This window comes from Melanotaenia boesemani, chromosome 11 (genome assembly GCF_017639745.1).
Source record: "Melanotaenia boesemani isolate fMelBoe1 chromosome 11, fMelBoe1.pri, whole genome shotgun sequence".
Classification (NCBI taxonomy): domain Eukaryota; kingdom Metazoa; phylum Chordata; class Actinopteri; order Atheriniformes; family Melanotaeniidae; genus Melanotaenia; species Melanotaenia boesemani.
The window spans coordinates 33,540,060-33,560,742 of record NC_055692.1 but is presented as its reverse complement, the minus strand read 5'-3'; the positions used below and the strand labels follow the sequence as shown (position 1 = coordinate 33,560,742).

The 20,683-nt window shown below is 39.8% G+C and overlaps 2 protein-coding genes across 3 annotated transcripts; one reads left to right on the top strand and one right to left on the bottom strand.

Moving 5' to 3' along the window:
- The first annotated feature begins 14 nt into the window (after positions 1 to 14).
- Positions 15 to 8,431, top strand: LOC121648625 (noelin-like). Of its 2 annotated transcripts, XM_041998848.1 has the most exons (7): positions 15 to 248; positions 326 to 394; positions 1,801 to 1,950; positions 2,038 to 2,193; positions 5,859 to 6,078; positions 6,520 to 6,626; positions 7,619 to 8,431. In XM_041998848.1, the coding sequence occupies exons 2-7, from the start codon at positions 326 to 328 to the stop codon at positions 8,279 to 8,281; spliced, it is 1,365 nt and encodes a 454-aa protein (XP_041854782.1). In that variant the 5' UTR covers positions 15 to 248; the 3' UTR covers positions 8,282 to 8,431. The 2 variants fall into 2 exon arrangements, with proteins under 2 accessions (XP_041854782.1, XP_041854781.1); XM_041998847.1 differs by having other exon boundaries at positions 16 to 394.
- Positions 8,432 to 13,931: 5,500 nt separating this feature from the next.
- Positions 13,932 to 19,542, bottom strand: tor2a (torsin family 2, member A). Its single transcript, XM_041998849.1, has 5 exons — positions 19,182 to 19,542; positions 18,357 to 18,622; positions 17,160 to 17,335; positions 16,360 to 16,487; positions 13,932 to 16,019 (listed from the first exon to the last, which is right to left on the bottom strand). Exons 1-5 carry the CDS (start codon positions 19,300 to 19,302, stop codon positions 15,775 to 15,777), a joined length of 936 nt encoding a protein of 311 aa, XP_041854783.1. The 5' UTR covers positions 19,303 to 19,542; the 3' UTR covers positions 13,932 to 15,774.
- Positions 19,543 to 20,683: the final 1,141 nt, after the last annotated feature.

The following is a 20,683-nucleotide window of genomic DNA, read 5'->3' as shown; positions in this document are numbered from 1 at the left end:
CCTCATCCTGCTGCTTCACAGATCTTTTCACCAGCCGAGCTGTGACATCATTTCTCACTCTTTCACCCTCTATTTTAAACACACACACACACACACACACACACGTTCTGAGCTGGAGGATCTTGTTTCCACTCGACTGATTTTTGGCGTCGCATCACTGAAGAACAACAGGGAGGAGGAGGAGGAGAGAGAAGAGAGCAGAGAAAAAGACGAACGGAAGATAACCAGATTGATAATTAGATTAACAGGTTAACTACCCGCTTGGTTAGCACAGAAACCAAAAACCAGGTTGATAGTGGTTGAGTGAAGACCTCTGTGTTTCCAGATGGAGTCTGAGGAGAATCTGCTGAGTGCTTATCTGCTGCTACTGCTGATTGGATCGCACTTCACTCTGGTAACGTTTCATCCTCTTCATGGTGTCTCTTCTGATGCTTTAACACCTCACCTGATGGCTCAATCCATTTATTTGCAATTTTTTTCAAATGTGTTATATTTGTCAGAAAATTTACTTCTAATCATATCAATTAATCACTATATAAACATCAGACCCCAAAACTGGATCTGTGGCGATTTAATTTGATGTCTTTTTGATATGTAATCAGTTAATCTGGGATTTTGTTTTACACTGAATGTGATTCACACATTTTTTTCTTTTCTTGTTCCATAAACTGATATTTTCCCTCCAGAATCAATCCTAAAACAGTTAAAAAGAACTGAGTGAAAAAACTACATGAATGATAACATGGTGTGAAAAGTGTTTAGGATGCAGATTTTTAGTCTGAGGTGCTTTTTTCCAGCAGCCCAGAATGATTAACGGGGTACATGCCTGTAATCTGGATTATTAACCAAATTATGACATCAGATTAGCTTCAATAATGGAGCAGTCGAAGCTGCTCACCTGCTACAGAAAACATTAAATCTACTGCAGAAAAAATAGAACAGCAGAATATTAATATTTCAGGCTGAGGGTAATAAATAACAATGATTATTTTATGTGTCCAGTAGAAAGAAACCAGAACTGCGTCCTGAACACGGAGTGTCCAGGACACAAACAGCAAGCTAGCTGGAGGGGATGCTCAGTGTTTACTGAGGTTACAGAAGGATGAAACACTCCAGGCAGTGAAGAAGTGATGACAAATGAAAGAAGTTAAACAGAATTAAAAAGAAAACAGATCCAGATTCTTACTTTGTTTAGGAAATGATGACATGTTTCAAATAAAACAAAAGAATAGGCAGACAATAAAAAAAAATGAGTGAAACCAGTGTGAGATGAACACATCTTTCACACATTTCTTCATTACACACATTTTTAAACACCCATCTGCCGTTCAGTCCTTTCTCTGTGAATATTTCAGTGCCTGGTCCCGATGATGAGTCCAAAACCACTGACGGACAAAAGAGAACAAAGCAAAACTACGCAGAAAAAATATATATTCCTGTTTACTTATATAATTTCATTCTTTGTCCTTTTTTTAATTTTTGCCGTTTTTCAGACACCAGGAGCAGTAAAAAATAAAATGTGAAATAAATGTTGACTCCAGCTTATAATTTTTACAGATCAGTCACATAGAAATGGGTCATGAAGCTTTATGGAGTTCTGCCAGCAGAGGGCAGAAAAGAGACTCTGTTTTCACACTGAATTTTAATCACTGAAAAGATTTTTGTAGAAGAAGAAGGTTCAGATGTGGGTTCAGACAGATGAAAAGGTTGTATCAGAACTGTTTGCAGTGTAACATCTGACTGTTTTCTTTGGTAACTGCAACACATTTGTTTTTATAACTGGTCATACCTCTGCAACAGGTGGGTCCATCAGCCCCTGAGGAGGGCTGGCAGGTGTACAGCTCGGCTCAGGACTCGGACGGTCGGTGCGTTTGTACCGTTGTTGCTCCTCAGCAGACTGTCTGTTCCAGAGATGCTCGAACCAAACAGCTGCGGCAGCTTCTGGAGAAGGTATGAAACGCCACAGCTAGTAGAGATCAAACTGCTTCGTTAGCTGCTGAACATGGTCCTAAAAATCCTTCATGTGATGTTGTTCAGGTACAGAATATGAGTCAGTCCATTGAGGTTCTGGAGAGGAGGACTCGGATAGACATGCAGTTTGTGGAGAAGATGGAGGTCCAGGTGAAAGGCCTGCAAGACAAATTCAAAGAAGTGGAGAATGGACACGAGAGCAACATTGCACGACAGTACAAGGTAGCTCACATCTCATGTCACCAAACAACCAATCGCACACCTGTCGTCAGAGGTTAACGAGGATTTATTATGTGGGGGTTTGGGTGGGAGCATAAGGGGTTTGGACAGAGTAACAACAATTTAAACAGTTACAGTACTAAAAAAAAAACTTGTCTATTAATTTTGTGTTACAGAAACATTTAAGATGAAAAGTTTTCAGTAATACTGACTCCACAAGTCATCCCAACAATCTGAATGTCTACCCCACCCCCCGCATTCATACAGCATCATCTCACCAGCTGCCTACATATGTGTCTGTCTGAACTGTTTACATTTTATGAAGAGCATCTAAAATGATAAATCACCAGATGTGACTGTGAAGATTAACTTCTGAAGTGGGAAGAGGCTGAGAAAACGTGAGATTTGGTTGAAAGTTTATCTAGTAGAGGTATTTGTGCAGCAGTGATTAAAGGCAAACAATTCGGGATCATCCAGGATCAATCCAAGTAAACAACTGTTTGCTTTCACAAAATTTGCTTCATACTTTACAGTAGATGATCCCATTCATAGTAATAAGGTCTCATTTAAATGTGGCACCCCTTGACACCCTCTGTACCCCTGCAAGCCCCCCATCAAAATGATCAAAATCTTCTTAGACCCAGCCCTGCTTTAAGCAGATAAAGAAAAAAGCTGGTTTGTTTTCGGGCTTGAAAGTGAACCCTGACAGTGTGAAAGCAAATGGACCATTCAAAGAACCTATAGCCTTGTTTCTACGAACTGGTGCAGATATGGTTTGTAAACTGTAATCTCGTTGCTTTTTCACAGCCAACCACAGCTGAGAGGCGGAGTATCAGCCGGATAGCGATAGATGCCTCAGCTACGTAATAGCATGACGCTATCGCAGTGCCTTCCTTTAAGTACAACTCAGTAACAAAAGAGGAGGATGGCGGTTATCCAACAGTTTGTGTTCTTTCTTCTTGTTGGTGCTTCATAATGCCATTTAAACAGAGATTTAATCAACAATCAAAAAATAAACAGGAAGCCGTTCCTACTTTGTTTTTATGCCAGGTCGCACGTGAAGTGACAAGTTTTTTTTCAGTCAATGGATTGCATTGTGTCAAACTCCACCCTTTCAGGTCGGGTTAGTTAGATTGGTACCCCAACGGAAGGGTCCCAACAAAGGAGGACGGATTGGGTCAGATATTAGGGTACCCTTCCCAGATTTTGCATGTGGAACGACAAAAAAATGCGACCTGACCCACCAGATGAAAAGGGGCTAAAGAGAGGCGGTAAAATGGAGCATGTCATTGAGCGACATGCTGAATATCTTGTTGCCTCTCCTGCTTTTCATACTGGACTGATTTATGTGAAAACTGTAATATGTTTGAAAGTGAAAACAGAAACTTCTGTTAGTTTCAGAAGGAATTATCAAGTCCTTGAGAATTGATAGAAGAAGCCAGAAGGAATGATCAGTTCCTCTACTGTAGTGTGAATGTTTTAATCAGGAAACTACTTCAGATGAGTTGAGCTTTTAATGTGACGGATACTGCTTTAGTAAAACAACTCTGCTATATACTACAGTAGAATAGTTATTTCTAAAGCAATCCACAGGCTTGCCTTTGTGTTCAGGATGAGACGTCCCCAAATGGCTTCATACTGTCAGATGTTAATATTTTGAGACATACTACACTGTGGTCTTTCTTCATTACCCACCACTGGCCATTACCATTACTTGATCATTACCTGGTCAAGCCCACGTCAAGCCCCATCCATATTTCCGTGTCTTTTCTTTGGTAAGGCAAGGCAGTTTATTTGTACAGCACATTTCATGTACAGGACAATTCAAAGTGCTTTACATAAAACAAAGGCATTAGAGATATTTAGAAATAGTAAAAGGCATCAACACATAATCACAATAAAATAATAAATTACATTAAAATGATTAAAAGCAAGATGACTTAAAAAGTTAACTTGCAGATTTCATGCATAGGCGCATGAGAAAAGAAATGTTTTTAACCTGATTTAAAAATGTCTACATTTGGGGAAAGTTTAATCTCCACTGGCAGTTTGTTCCACTTGTTTGCAGCATAACAGCTAAATGCTGCTTCTCCATGTTTAGTCTGGACTCTGGTCTGGACTAGAGCTCTGCTAGGTTTATATTCTCTGAACATATCACAGATGTATTCTGGGTCTAAACCATTCTGGGATTTGTAAACAAGCAGAAGGGTTTTAAAATCTATTCTGTGACTGACTGGAAGCCAGTGTAATGATTTCAAAACTGGTGTGATGTGTTCAGATCTCTTAGTCCTGGTTAAAACTCCAGCAGCAGCGTTTTGGATGAGCTGCAGATGTTTAATGCTCTTTTTAGGAAGTCCTGTTAAAAGACCATTACAGTAATCCAGTGTACTGGAGATGAATGCATGGATGAGTTTGTCTTGGTCTTTCTGGGAGACTAAACTTTTAATTCTGTTGATGTTTCTGAGCTGGTAAAAAGCTTCTTAGTGAAGCTTTGATGTGGCTGCTGAAAGTCAGATCTGAGTCTATCAACACTCCAAGGTTACAAACTTGGTTGGTGATTTTAAGAGCCCGAGTCCCTTGAAATCTCTGTTGTTGATTCATCTTCATTCGCACATTGGTACACAAATTTGTCCATGTTTTGTTAGCAGTGCCCAAGTCCAATCCTTGAGATCTACCAACCTGGAACTTTTAAATGCAACCCTTCTTTAATATGCTTGAATCAAATGGCTCAGTTCCCTCATCCACATGTCATTCAGCTCTGCAGACACCTTGTAATGAGGCATTCATTAGATTCAGGTGTGTTGGGGAAGGGTTGCATCTAAAAGTCGCAAGATAGTAGATCTTGAGGACTGGCACCCCTGGTATAATGTGTAGAGGGTGGTTTGTGATTGCACCCTGGTCATTCAATGAGCCAGATTTTGTTCTTCCACTCATGTTTTTTTTTTCTCTTTGGTTAGTGGGTAGTTTGGGAATATCGCCCCCTAGCGAGCAGTTGTTGTAACTGTTCGAAGTGTTGTCCAGGCAGTTTGGTCCACTTCAGTAAAGCGCAGTGTGAAAGCAAACCAAACCAAAGAATGACACATTTTTAGGAATGCCCTGTCTAATCGAACAGAGTCCCTGGACCATCGTGGTATGAATGCTACCTTAAACCTAACCAGTAAGAAGTTTGACAGATTAGCAACGTCATTTCTAACTGAGATTGTTACATCCCACTTACGGTAAATCAGCACAGCGCTCTAGTATCTTCAATCACGAGTTATAATCAGCACTTTCATAGACACAAGTTATGAAAATCAACAGAAAACAAACCACAAAACAGTTTCAGTATCTTAATTGTTATAAAAAAAAGATAGTTTTAATTACTCATGAAAAATGTAAGGTAACATGATGTAGCACTGGCTTGTGTCCCAGAGCCCCAGTCCAGTTCAATCCCTGCATGTTTCTCTACGTAAATTATCAAGCATTATTTTCTCCCAAAACGAATGTAAACGATTAATTTAGATGTGCTTAAACAGGTTTAACAATGCTTGAAAAAATTAAATCATTTCTTCAGTCTCTGTGATGTACAGAATGTACAGTAAAAGGTCTATAAATGATCTAAATTCTGAAGCTCAGATCAATAACCAACCTGATTTGATCTATTTATTAATCTTTTCCTCTGTTTTCAGTCCATCAAGGAAAAGATGACGCAATTAATTCCTCTAATCCCAGTGCTTGAGTCCTACAAGGCGGATGCTCTGCTGGTTCGAAAGTTTAAAGAAGAAGCAGCAAATGTGACGGCGCTGCTGGGGTCACTGCAGGAACAAGTGGGAGGTCTGGACTACCAGGAGCTTCACAGCCGGGTGACTGACCTGGAGGAACGGCTCAGAGCTTGCATGCAGAAGCTTGGTGGGTGAGCCTCTGAGGTTTAAAGAACTATTAAGAAAATAAGCAAAGAATCCACACTTACGTTTTTAATTTCAGACTATTTGATCTGGTTTGTTGTCTGCAGTTTAATCCATCCAGACCTGCAACATCTGTAAATATAAAAAAAGACTTAATGGTGACACTGAAGTGAAATGAAAATCAGTCCTGACTGAAAGGACATCATTGAGAAAAACATAACACTGATCCTGAAACACCACCACCCTTCCACAGGAAGATGAGTTGTAGATCTGAGCAGGCTTGTGTAGGAGTGAACTTCCCCCACTGGAGTAAAATGGATGTTCAGATACTTAACAACCAAACATGAAATCATTCTGGCTCACCAGCTGTAGTTTGTGGATGAAATCTGTGACAGAATTGATCTTTTCTTCATGTTGTGCCTTCAAATCCTGCTGTTTCTCTCAGCCTGCGGTAAGCTGACAGGAATCTCTGAACCAATCACCATCAAGACTTCTGGATCCAGATTTGGCTCATGGATGACTGACCCAGTGGCTCCAGCTGGAGACCACAGAGTGAGTGTTACCATCACCATCATTAATACACCAGTAAATTGTTAGAATAATATCAGAATAGAATGATTTGAATGACTAGAAAGACAGAACAGTGAAACTTTATTCCTGATAGAAACAGATTGGAAAGTGAAGAGATTAACAAACTCGACTGTGTTCAGAAGCAGGATCAATAAGTTGATCAGAGGGCTGTTAGAAGAGAGTTGGGCAGGTTGAGAACAGCACTACGGCAATCTGAGCCCGATTAAACAGATCAGAAACAATGACCCCATTTACATGACCATAAAACTGATCCACACTGTAAATTATTCAATAATCAGATCACCTCTGAAATGTGATATTCAAAAAACCCTGGTCGCATTTTCCAGTTCATTAACGTATGTACGTAGTGACATAGGACAGTCACTGTCAGAACATCCGGTCTCAATAATTCAGACTTACATGTCTACATGCACGGATACATCAGTATTGGGGAGAAATCAGGTGTGTTAATCAGATTTCTCCGAATCAGACATGTTGCAGCTTATTAACCCGCATTAATAGCGGACGCTAAGACCATGGATGCTGCCATGTTCAACAAAAACTGGATGTTTTGAAGATAACAGGAAGTTACGTCATTACATACGCTAAAAGAAATACAATAATGGACTGGAAAATTACAAGGGTTTTACTAATATTGCATTTATTTAGATCACAAACCTGATAAAAACTGATCAGAATGAACGAGCCTGTTTACGTGACCACAAACATCCAAGAACTGATCAGATGTAATAATCAGATCTGATGGATCTACTTGCACTTTGGAAATGCAATATTCAAAAATCCCGTGTTTACACCCAATATCAGATTTCTTTCGGAGTTTGTGCATACATAGTGATGAAACCGGAGTATACAGGAAGTTCCATAGATGAGTAACATGCACAAGGACATCAAAGTATTGGGGAGAAAACTGATGATCTTGTATGAAATAACTTATTTGGTTCTTTCCCATACAGGTGTGGTACATGGATGGTTATCACAACAACCGCTTTGTTAGGGAGTACCAATCAATGTACGAGTTTATGATGACAGATAACTTCACATCTCACCGTCTGCCTCACCCCTGGTCTGGAACTGGTCAAGTGGTTTATAATGGATCCCTTTACTTTAACAAGTATCAGAGTCACACTATCATCAAATTTGATTTCAGCACATCGGTCATCAGTCGCTCTCAACAGCTCGACTTTGCAGGTTACAACAACATGTACCATTACTCCTGGGGGGGGCACTCCGACATTGACCTGATGGTGGATGAAGGCGGGCTTTGGGCAGTATATGCCACCAATCAAAATGCCGGAAACATCGTCCTGAGCCAGTTAAACCCAAACACTCTGCAGATCATCCGCAGTTGGACCACCAACCATCCCAAACGCAGTGCTGGTGAGGCCTTCATGATCTGTGGAACCTTATACGTCACCAACGGGTATTCAGGTGGAACCAAAGTGTACTACGCCTACTCCACCAACTCCTCCACCTATGAATACATTGATATTCCTCTGACAAATAAATACAGCCACCTGTCCATGCTGGACTACAACCCTAGAGACAGAGCACTGTATGCCTGGAATAATGGTCACCAAGTCCTTTATAATGTCACGCTCTATCACATAATACAGTAACATTAAGTAATCAGCAAAACATCCCATAATGTCATCTTTTAAAATGTAATAAGCCCCTCACTATCCTATGGCATCATACACTAACATGTTTTCGTTATATAATAAACCCACTGATTCTCTGATTTGTGGAGAATTAGAAGAAAAAAATGATCAGGTTATTTTCTGTACTTCCAGGACAGAGAGAGGTCATTTAACAACATCTAAAGACAATCTGCCCTTAAACAGGTCCAAGGGTGTCAAGGATCGCTGATGTTTTCTTGTTTATTCCTCCCTATTTTATTTAAGATATAATGACAGATGTAAATCTGGTGGTATTTCATTCCTACTCAGCTCTTCTGGGAGCTTCGCTAGTCTCTCTTAAGGGTTCATTTATGCTCACTTTACATACGTTGGCTTGATTGTTAGGCAATAGATCCACTAGAGGGCAGTGCAGAGTGCGGACTCCATATTTAGGTTTCAGACAACAGCAAACATGGTGACAGTGGGCAAGATCATGAAAATGTTCATTTTTGGAGACATACAAGAGACACTGTAGATGGTGGTGGTCAACGCTGCCACCGTTTTTTTCTGATGGTATTGCTCCATACATATCTGCAAGCTCTTTGAAAACAGACTGAAATACAAACAAAAAGGACATAGAAAGACAAAAACTCCACCCATTTCTGTATTTAATGTAGAAAAAAATGAAACTTATGGGCTCATTTATACTCACATTATGTAATGGCATGTTTCAAACATTATCAAATGTCTCTGCCCTCAAACTCCAATATGTGCTGTATGTGATTGTTAGGAAAATGCAGAGTTCAGACTCTACCTGCTAGTTTCGGTGTCGATTTCAGAGAAAAGCAAACATGGCAACAGTGACAGAGACTGTGATGATGAACATTCACAGCAAGATACGTCAACAGTAGCAGCACAGTAGATGGTGGTGGTCTGCGTGACCATTAAACACATCACAGCTTTTTTATTTATTTTTTTCTAGGGCTGGTTGCATGCCAGCTATGCTTCTCAACACTGTCCCCATAGTTTCTGGCAGTATTGTTGATTGTTCTGTCTGGGTACGCATCTGCAAGCTCTCTGAATATGGACTGAAGGGAAACGCAATATACGCTAAACAGCCATGATAAATGCTTAATTAGAAGAGAGAATATTCTTGGCTTTACAGATGTGCAGAGGCCACGACTCTAACCAGTGACTGTAAAGTTCAGCGTGTGGAACTGTTAGCGGGCAGCCATGTTCACACCTTGGGCATCTCATTTTAAACATTATGTTGTGAACACACTGGACCAGTAATGCTCCAATAAAACCAAAAAGAGCAAAGAAATATTATGTGTAATATCAGACATTGCCAAACTTTTCTAGTTCCATTTAAAATTAAGACCATGGTTTTAACCACCCAGCAAAGAAGTGGGTAGCTAACTAACCCATCATTCCCAGTATGGCAGACCTCTCTCAGTACTGGAACAACACACTAGACTGTTAACTTTGGTATGTCTGAGTATTTTTATTGAATTTCACTTTCTCTTAAAGTAATACGATTTTTAGGAACTGAGTATTTGACAGAAATGTATGTGCAACCTGATGAAATTAGACTTTATCACTCTTTGAATGTTTTGACACTTTTTATCATTTGGTTGTTGTTCTCTGTGGATTTTTTTAATCAGATTTTTTAAGGTCAGGTCTAATGCTTGAACTCAGATATAATAATGATATTATTCGTTATTTTATTGTTATGTATCAAAGAGCAATACAATCTGTTTTCTCTGTTTTACTTCCATTTTCCTTGTGGTCGGAGCTTGTCTGTATGATTGACTTTCTAAGAAGACTTGTAAACATCAGAATTTTCTTTGCTGGTTAAATTTATAAATCTAGAATTCAATTAAATTCAGTGTTATTTGTATAGGGCCAAGTCACGACAAAGTCATCTGACGGCACTTTACAGACGAAATCAAATTAAGTCAATTCCTTCTGATCCAGTTTAAACAAATGCATACTAGTCCAGTTTATAACTGAGTTCGTACAAGCACATTCATAATAAATAACTGCCTAGCTAAGCAAACCAAACTATGGCACCAACACTAGTCACTCCCCCATCCTGAGCATGCATAGAGTATGAACTTTGCTCACTGAGTTCACAGCATGCTAATTTTCCATATCAGTGAAAACACAAGTTTAAAAAAATGTAAAAATCTGACTTTTGTTGCATTGGAAATGGTGAAACCATCCAGACATCAGCAAAGAGATGGATTTAATAGAATTTGAGAAATGAATGGAAAAAATTAGTTAGAACTCCAAACTGTACATAATGATTAACTTAAGGTATCATTCAGAACAATTCTACATCAGCAGATGAAGCTTTGTTAGCAGGGCACCGACCAGAAAACAGTGTTACAGTGGTCCCTCGCCATATCACCGCTCATCTTCTGCGGTCTCGCTGTTTCGTGGATTTTTTTTGTATGTTGAAAATGTTCATTATAGTTTGGGAAAGGTCTATAAACACTCCGAGGAAGGATAATTAGGCCTTAACATGCATTTGAATTGTGAAAAATTAATAAGGTCGTCATTTCGTGGATTTCATTTATCGCGGGGTGTTTTCAGAACGTAACTCCTGCAAGGGACCACTGTACATGTAAATTATTTAAAAATTGAAAATTTAGAATAAAAAAAACGGGGGGGGGGGGGTGGTTGAGGGGGTTAAAAGTGGCCATCCAATAGAAAAAGCGGATCTAGATTTGTAAATTGTATATATATATATATATACATATATATATATGTATATACACACACATATACGTGTATATACATATATATGTGTATATATGTATATACACGTGTATATATATATATATATATATATATATATATATATATATATATACATATATATAGCGAGAGAGAGAGAGAGAGAGAGAGAGAGAGAGAGAGATATTGTATATATGATCTGCTGATAGCAGATCTGCGGTCTCTACCATGCCTTTCCTTTACTGTCAGGCCTGTTTAAGCTGGTGTCAGCAAAATGTACACTGGAGCCTGGACACATGGAGGAACGTTGATGAGTTCAGATTAATGTGTGGAGAAGATGTGGAGAGCAGTATGCTGATTTCTGCATCGATACAACAGCATTTGGTGGAGGCAGTGTGATGGTATGGGGTAACATCACCGTTACTGGAAAAACTAGGCTTGTTATCACTGGAGGAAATCTCAATGCAGAAAGATGTGGAGATGAGATTCTTCAACCAGTGGGGCTCCTGTATCTCCACAGTCTGGTACCAAACTCTGCATTCCAAGATGACAACACTGCCCCCCACAGAGCAGATTTATCAGAGACTACCTCCAGAGGATGGATGACCTGCCTGCAGTCCTGACCTCAACCGCAATGAACATTTGTGGGACCAGCTTGGGTTGCTGTTGAATGACCAACTGTGGCAAAAATAGTTTACCAACAGTCTGGATGAGAAGTTCACACTTGAGTTTTTTTTTTTTTTTTTTTTTTTACCTGTCCTGTCCAGCATCATAGCAGCAGAATGATAATCTGGTTGTTGTGTTGTGCCAAACAAATTTGCTTTGCCAAGGGGAGGTTTATGGGTGTAAGGCTCCTCTTGATAATCTGATTCATTTATTTATTTATTTACTTTGAATCATGGAATCTGTGTAATCTTGCTGGACCTAACTGGAGGAGACAGAAAAAGAAGGAAGACAGAAAAAGGAAGCAAAAGAGAAAGAAGAAAGAGGAGACAAAAACACCATAGACAGAAGCAACGACCCTTCAATCCAAACTATCACCAGACAACAAACTGTTACACCTGTACATAAACACACCAGAAAATTTCCTACGGCTTTTACAGAAAACCAGAGCTGCCAGTGATTAAGAGTTCTTAAATAATAACCAAATCAAAAGGTCATATCACAAAAGTAGCACAACAACCAGATAATAACTCACAGGGGAAAAAAAGAGAAATTATCTCTTAGTATATAAACCCACTGGACAACTCAGTGACTGTGTCAGAATGCAGAGGATGAGGAATAAGAAGTGATCAGAGATGAAGAGTGGTGAGTGAGATCATGCAAATGTGATCGGCAGCCACCGGCCCTGTCAGGACCGGCCATCCAGGGCGGCCTGAACAAAGGGTCCAGGGTAGTGTTGGTTTAATGAAGCCCAGTGAATGTGTTGAGTCTTTCTGGCTAATGGCGTCGCCAAAAGTGTCATTACTCGAGGCCCCATTTAACAGCTCATTTGGTAGTACTGACATCTGCTGGTCATTTGATGTCCAGCAGTCCTGTAAACTACATATTGGTGGAAATGTAAACACAGTGATGCAACTCTATTATAAATATATTAAAATATATTAATAAAGTTATCTATCTATCTATCTATCTATCTATCTATCTATCTATCTATCTATCTATCTATCTATCTTTTCAGCAGGTTAAATAAATATTATTGGAATGTATCATAAACAATCATTCCCAAACTGCTGATGTATTTCGCTTTAGTCAGTGCTGCATGTGTTGTGTCACCTCACTGTCACCTGGACTTGAGCAGAGCATTTCTTGCATTTTCTGCGGTTTTTTAAGCAGCTGAATCACACGAGACACTTTCATGGATCAGAAAAAACGGGGCCTCATTTTTCTTTGGTCATGTGACGTTCAGGAAAATAATACGGACTTTGCTTCAGGCTTCATTTGGAGACGCCCCATATACTCGATGCAGGCTTTGGGGCTTTTGTGTCAGACGTCACATCACTAGCCCAGGGCCCCAGGAGCCCAGAGGAACCCCCCCGAGCCAGCAGCCCATCAGTGCAGCCAAAATGGGTCCCGGCTCTCGGGGCAACCACCTCCCTCTGCCCGCCCCCTTCCACACCCAGGGGGAACAGGGATGTGAGAGGTCCCCATTACCCTCCCCCTCCCCGCTCCTGACTGTTCATGAAGTGTGTTGTTTGCAATTAAAATTGAGGGAAAGTGACAGCGTTGTGCTGGGAGTGAGGCCACCTCAGTGGCCCCGCCCGCCATGGCACGCCCCCCAAATGTTGTTTGTGTGTTGTGTTTCGTGTGTTTTGGTGTCTAAGTGCAATTAAAACTGAGAGGCGAGTGAGAGAGAAATAATCTACCAAACAACCCCTCCCTTACTTTTATAGTTAAGTTTCCCCCGAATGTAAATTTGTAAAGCAACTTTACAAATTAAACTAAATTAATAACGGCAACATTTAAATTTGACCTTTTACTGCAGGACCACAAGTTGCATGTTGCCCAAGAAGCTTCAGTTGCCGATGACCAGGAACTTCAGCTGCTCAACCTGAGACACAAACACCAACACAAGCACCTACAAAAAATAAAACCTAATCCTTCAACGCTCACTGCTTTTGATGGAGACGGTGTCATGGCACCACTCAGTGCTTCCATGAAGTCTGGAAATTTATAGGAGGCCCAATCTGAAGGGGCCCAATCATCAGAGCAGAGGCGGGTGGGCGTTTTGTATTCACAATGAATATTTACATTTACACGTTAGCAGGCATGTAAACTCAACTGACCTTCACCACATTTAACAAAGCTAATTTAATACAACAAATAATCAATGTTTTACACACAGTAAACAGTTTGTAAACTTTTAACAACAGTCCATAATTTAAGTATTCAGAAACACACTGACCCATTAAAATCATCCGGTCCATTTTATTCTCCATAAAGTGCATTTGGCATGTTTTTATATGAATACAGTTGTGTGTAAACAAACCGAAATATGTAAATAAAACACACTTACATAAGTGAATAAAAGCACAAAGCTGCAGGTGAACTCAGCTTCACCACCAACACTCCTGGATAAACTCTTTGCTGCCACCTGGTGGCTGTGTTAGTGTTGTGCTCCCACAGTGTGACGGCCACGGTCACATGGTGTTTTTAAATTCAGAATTAATTATTCAAAATTAAAGTATTCTTCTTCACGTTTACATGGAAATAGTAATTCCAAATTGAGCTTTATTTGGAAAACTCGTTTAATCGCCTTTATTCAAATCCGCTTTGGATCTGGGGGTTGGGAAGGGTTCTGGTTGGACCGGGCAGACGTGACGTAGTTACATCTACGGGAGGGGGGGGGGGTGCTCTCTCATCCTGCTTCTTTTTGTCTACAACATGGAAAAGCTAGGAATACCACATAATAAGAACCATTTCCGCTCTGATTTTTGATTCTAGTTTTGAAGCACTTTAGTCAGAGAAGAAGGGAAAGAGTACGGTACCGTCATCGTGACTGGACAAGAGAACGAGCAGAACCGGAATTAATTAAAAGCGGAATAAATGTAAACATAATCAGTTTTTATTTAAAATCAGAATAAACCATCCACTTACTTGGGATTTAAGTTTAATTAAGAATGGCCATTTTTATTCGGAATTACGTGCTTACAAGGTAATTTTTAAGGAGGATTTAAATGTATGTAAAATGTATTAAAACGCATGCAAACGTGGCCATTATGATAGTGGACAGCTACAAATTATAAATCTTTAAAAAAAAAAAATCATTTGGCACACTAATTTCAGTCCAAATAAATAGTTAAGTTTATATTTTATTAATATCAGTTAATGAGCATCTTAATTAGCTTCATGATTTCATTATTTGCCAAATTATGCCTCATCGTGCATCACACTCCGTTTTCCAAAGAGATAATATTCAGGAGACAAGATATTTTAATATTTTGCTTCCCTCAGTTAAAAAAAAGAAACATTAAAAAATAATTTCTGAGACATTCTGAATCTCTGATCCCTTTAACTAAAAACCTGGAACAACGAAGTGAAAATAAATCAAGTATAAGCTCCATCTGCTGCCATCTGGTTTACTGCTGAACGAGGGATCAAACCTCCATCTGCTCCAGGTAAAACTGTGAGACGCTTCAGCAGCATGAAGGTGAAAGGATGGTGTACTGCAGGGGTGTCCAGCTCCGGTCCTCGAGGGACACAATCCTGCAGGTTTTCCATGTGTCCCTGCTCCAAAACCACCTGACCCAAATTAACGAGTAATTGTGCAAAACTTAATAGGCTGTTGGATCCATTTCATTTGAGTCAGGTGTGCTGAAGCAGGAAACATTGAAAACCTGCAGGACAGCGGCCCTCGAGGACCCTTGAAACATCTGGTGAAGCGCAGCTGTGAAAGCTGAAACGCTGCCTTACCAACCTGAAGGTCTGGAATTAAAACTAAAACTGAGTTAGAGGTAGCGTTCAGACACTGAATAATGCCCTGGGAGCAGCAGCAATGCCTTCTGGGAAACACAGATGGCACAACGCGGACTTGATTCCTGACGGTTATAAGTTCAGATCCCTTTGGTTCCAAATGTAGCCTGATGCTCGGCTCATGAGCAAAGAGTCACCCAGCTGGTTTCTGGCTACACGTCATCCACATTGTTTCCCTCCAGCTGCCTTTGATAAGGCATAAAATGCTGACAACTCTCTCAAAAAATAAAGAAGTTATTCCTTTTCCATCCTGAGAGGAAAACACGTATGTCCTTCTCTTAGAGGAAGAAGCTGATTTTGGCAGAGACGGCTTTGCAGCCTGTGGTGGAGAAGTACTTTCCCGGGACAGGAGCGTAGATCATGACTCTCCCGACCGCCTCCACCACATCCTGCCGGCTGCAGCTGCCCTGCTGGCAGAGCTGGGAGCGAATGCAGCGCTCAACATGGCACCGGCTCAGCGGCAGGAAGGGGACGAAGCGGGTGACGAGGCTCTGCTTTATGATGCTGGACTTGAAGAAACCACCTGGACAGAAAAAAAAAAACTCACTCTAGTTTCCTTCACTGAGAAGTTCTTTTTTTAAAAGTCTGAACATCAAAGCTTAAAGAACATTTGCTCCCTCGTTTAGTCTGTGGGGATGAAGTATTGATAGGCACAAAGTTCTTACCGATCAATCAGCTGCATTGTAAGAGCACTCGTTAAACTCACCCCATCTTCAGACTACACGTCCCGATTAAATCAAATTCAATGCTTTTGTGTTTTTATTTAATGTCCCCTGACCTATTATACGGTCCTCTAATGGAACTTTATTTTTTAGAAAAATATAATTTTCTGATTCTAATCAATAGAAGCCTGTAACTCTTACTTGTGTTGTTGTTATAAACTGCATGTGCGATGGCTTCTTCTAGGTCGGCCAACTTAATATCCTCTCTTTCCTGCCCAGCCTGCCGGTTCTCCAGAGCCACCTTGTTAATCACGTCCTCTCCAGAGATGCTGGAAGGAAAACACACAACAACAACTAGCATCCACCACTTCACAGCACTCATGTTTTTTCCTTGAATAAACATGACCTCTATATGTACTTGAACTGATACAACACCTGTATGGTCGTGTCTGTGTTTAATGAGAACTTTAAATGCTGTCATCTGGAGACATTTTTAGAGGCATATCTTTCCAGTTTTGTTAGATGTGGAGAATAAAAACACAGAATCAATAATAAGTCTGAGGTTAAACTCGCCCTGTCCTTCAGAAAAGAAATCTGACCACATCTGAACATGTCAGAGTCATGAATGAACATCCCGCTGCCTTTCTGTTGAAATTTCTGACAGAAATCTCTTTTACTTGTATTTCTCTGTAACACAAGTCTGAACTCCTGTAATCACATTAAAGAGAGATGCACAGCAGCTGCAGGTCTTCATATGATCTGTTTTTCTAGAGGAATACTAAAGATTACATTATTAGACATGCCCCTAAACCATGGCTCCCTTACATCTTCTGGTGTGGTATTACTGGTTTTTTCCACAGCAGCTGGGTAAAATGAACTGAGAAAGAATCTGCTGAATGTTTTTACAGCACAGTAAAAAATTATACTGAGCTGAAGTTAAAAAGAACATCAATATTCAAATTCCTGTCAGCATGCCTCCGTCCAGTGTTGGAGTTTTGTACCTGATGAAGATGTAGATGGCCTTGCGGTAGTTGGTGCGAAACACAACATGGGAGGGCCCCAAGAAGGGCTCCAGAACATTGATAAAGCCCGGAGGCATCTTCTCCATCTCATCAAAAATGAAGACGGAGCGAGCGCACTCTGTCAGGTTTCCCTCCACCCAGCTCTTCAGCTCCTTCTGCAAACCAAAATGAGAATGTTTATTAATAGCAGAATGAGCAAATCCAAACATCACTGAGATGTGTCATCACTGATATACATTCTACATGTTAGATTTCTATTTTATTTGATCAATTAATCATCTGAAGCCGGTTGTTCAAACGTAATCTGATCAGATTCCGGTTGTCGGATTGGATCAAATCTTGAAAATGGGTTGTTCAAAAGGGAAATAATTGGATTGGATCACATAATCCAACACTGGTTGTTATCTGGATAAAACCCTCAGTAGGATCTGGATAACTTTGATCTAAATAAAACAGGATTACCCTGATTCCAACAGAGGGAAATTGTTCTATTTGTTTTTAGCTGTGTTTTTATTTCACTTATTTTAAGCTCATTTATTGTTTTGAATTGTGTGAATCTCTTCTTTGACATATTGCACTGGTTCCGATTTTGTTTTTTGATGTTTGGATTTGATGTTTGTCCTATGTGTGTGTTCTGGCTGCAAAATCAATTTCCCTCTGGGGACAATACAGGATTTCAATCGAAGTGAATTGAGGGTAGGATTACAAGGTGGATTTCAGGAAGAAACTGCAGTAAAACCTCAGATTGAACAAATAATAGTATCTTTTTAGTCAGCGCATATGCTAATATTTTATGTTGCACCTGTCTTGTTTAACCGTTAAAGATAGATGAAGTAGTCATAGGCTCGTATTAAGCCTGTCAGCGTAGTACAGCAACAATAAAACATAACGTGAAGTAAACCCCAAAGCAAATGTCAACAAAAACAAATAAAATAATCCATGTTCCTCTCATTCATCGTTGCATATTCAGGGAAGAACCTGTCATTAATAATTTCTAACAACTGCATCTCTTACTACGCGTCCAGTCAGTCCCTCATTCTGCCAGGTTTCTGGTCCGGTTTCTCCCCATGGGGCTCAGGTGCATCATTTACATTGAAAACAGCAGTTGTTACAGCTCTGTAATTGCTCATATCAACTGCAAGTGATTAAATCAAGACACAGCAACCTCTGACTCACCCTGTAGTGTTTGACCCGCTGGGGTGAAGGAAAGTGAAGCGTGGGGACAAACTGGTGGATGTATGGGCTGCTCATCGCTGAGCCATACAGATGATTCCCCAGCATGGAGCTGACCAGTGTCTTTCCCGTCCCCGAAGAGCCATGGAATGACAGTACCAGGGGCCGATCAGGATTTTTATTATTAAGGAACTTTGCCACCTCCTCCGACAAGATGTCCTGAGCCAGATGTTGTCCGTAGACATTCTTATAGAGGTCCCACTCCAAACCTGTTCATTAGGAAACAGTGGCAATAACAGCTGTGATGCCGGTGGCTCAGGTTACTGTTTGTGATCATAAAACACATTAAGATCCATGACGTGACAGTCTTGGTGCTTTATTAGAGGATTTGATGCCCACATCAAAACCTTCCACAACAGTCAACATAATCCCTACGATTTAATACACACAAGTGTCTAGTTGAACTGTTTCTGTCTGGCCTAACATGGAGTAGATCATAAAGGATTTTTTTAATAACCGCTGATATGATTACATAGTATTATAACTGCAGCATATCTTATAAAACAGATCATTTTACATTTTTTCCTAATCTCTTAATTTTAGTGTCACACACTGAGAACATGACTCCCTGTTTTGAAGCTAGCATTAGCCTCTAGTAATATTTTTCATTATCTCATTAAGAGCATCGAGGACAAAAATACCACACAGCTAATACTATTAGTATAAAAAATGCATTTATGTTGAGCAACGGATAAAATACCACTACTTTGTTTTGCTAGCTAACAAATAGCATCACGCAAACGTAAACTAGCAAGTAGCATTTTTTACCTCTAATATTTGGCTTAAAGTCACAGTCACAACTCTCTGATATGGTGCAGTAAAGTTTCTGAAAAACGCAGCAGACCGGTCTGTAAAGGAATAAAAACAGACCAAACAGAATAATCAACATTTTGCCTGCCTGCTTGCTGACAGAAAAGGAGACCGCGCATTCGCCTTCTACAGCTGCTTTCCGTCCATCAAAAGATTGGAAAGTTGTAGTTTTTCTACTTCCGGGTAGACGTGCAGAAATACGGAGATTAATGACTGATAACACTACATCTCCCAGGATGCATCTGAAGAAAGACACGTTGGAGGATCACAGTTCAACAGCCGAGTCCAGATGCAGCTTCGGCTGATTTCATGACTTCACTCACTGTCTCACTGACTGACTGACTGACAGACAGACAGACAGACAGACAGACAGATATGTGTTTATATAGATCGGTTGTAGCACAGTCGGTAGAGTTCGTAACCTTGGAGTGTTGATAGACTCAGACCTGACTTTCAGCAGCCACATCAAAGCTTCACTAAAAAGCTTTTTACCAGCTCAGAAACATCAACAGAATTAAAAGTTTAGTCTCCCAGAAAGACCAAGAGAAACTCATCCATGCATTCATCTTCAGTAGGCTGGATTACTGTAATGTTCTTTTAACAGGACTTCCTAAAAAGAGCATTAAACATCTGCAGCTCATCCAAAACGCTGCTGCTAGAGTTTTAACCAGGACTAAGAGATCTGAACACATCACACCAGTTTTGAAATCATTACACTGGCTTCCAGTCAGTCACAGAATAGATTTTAAAACCCTTCTGCTTGTTTACAAATCCCAGAATGGTTTAGACCCAGAATACATCTGTGATATGTTCAGAGAATATAAACCTAGCAGAGCTCTAGTCCAGACCAGAGTCCAGACTAAACATGGAGAAGCAGCATTTAGCTGTTCTGCTGCAAACAAATGGAACAAACTGCCAGTGGAGATTAAACTTTTACCAAATGTAGACATTTTTAAATCCAGGTTAAAAACATTTCTTTTCTCATGCGCCTATGCATGAAATCTGCATGTTAACGTTTTTTTTTTAAAACTTATCTTTACATTAGTTTTAATGTAATTTATTATTTTATTGTGATTATGTGTTGATGCCTTTGACTATTTCTAAATATCTCTAATGCCTTTATTTTATGTAACACACTTTGTCATGTACATGAAATGTGCTGTACAAATAAACTGCCTTGTGTTGCCTTGCCTAGAGATTTGTTTATAGATTTATTTTTTTTGTGTACATTTATATTAAACACAGTAATTTATTTATATTAAAGGGGTTCTATATGTATGTTTGTATATGTGTATGCATGTACACACAATTATTATATTAATGATTAAGATAGTTTTCCTTTTGTTTTGATGTGTATTGTGTTTCATGGAAGGATTTTGACATGTTTGGAATAAATCAAATCAATCAATTAAGCAACGTTGAAATGCTCACATGTGATTGCAGTTGCAGTTAGAGATTGA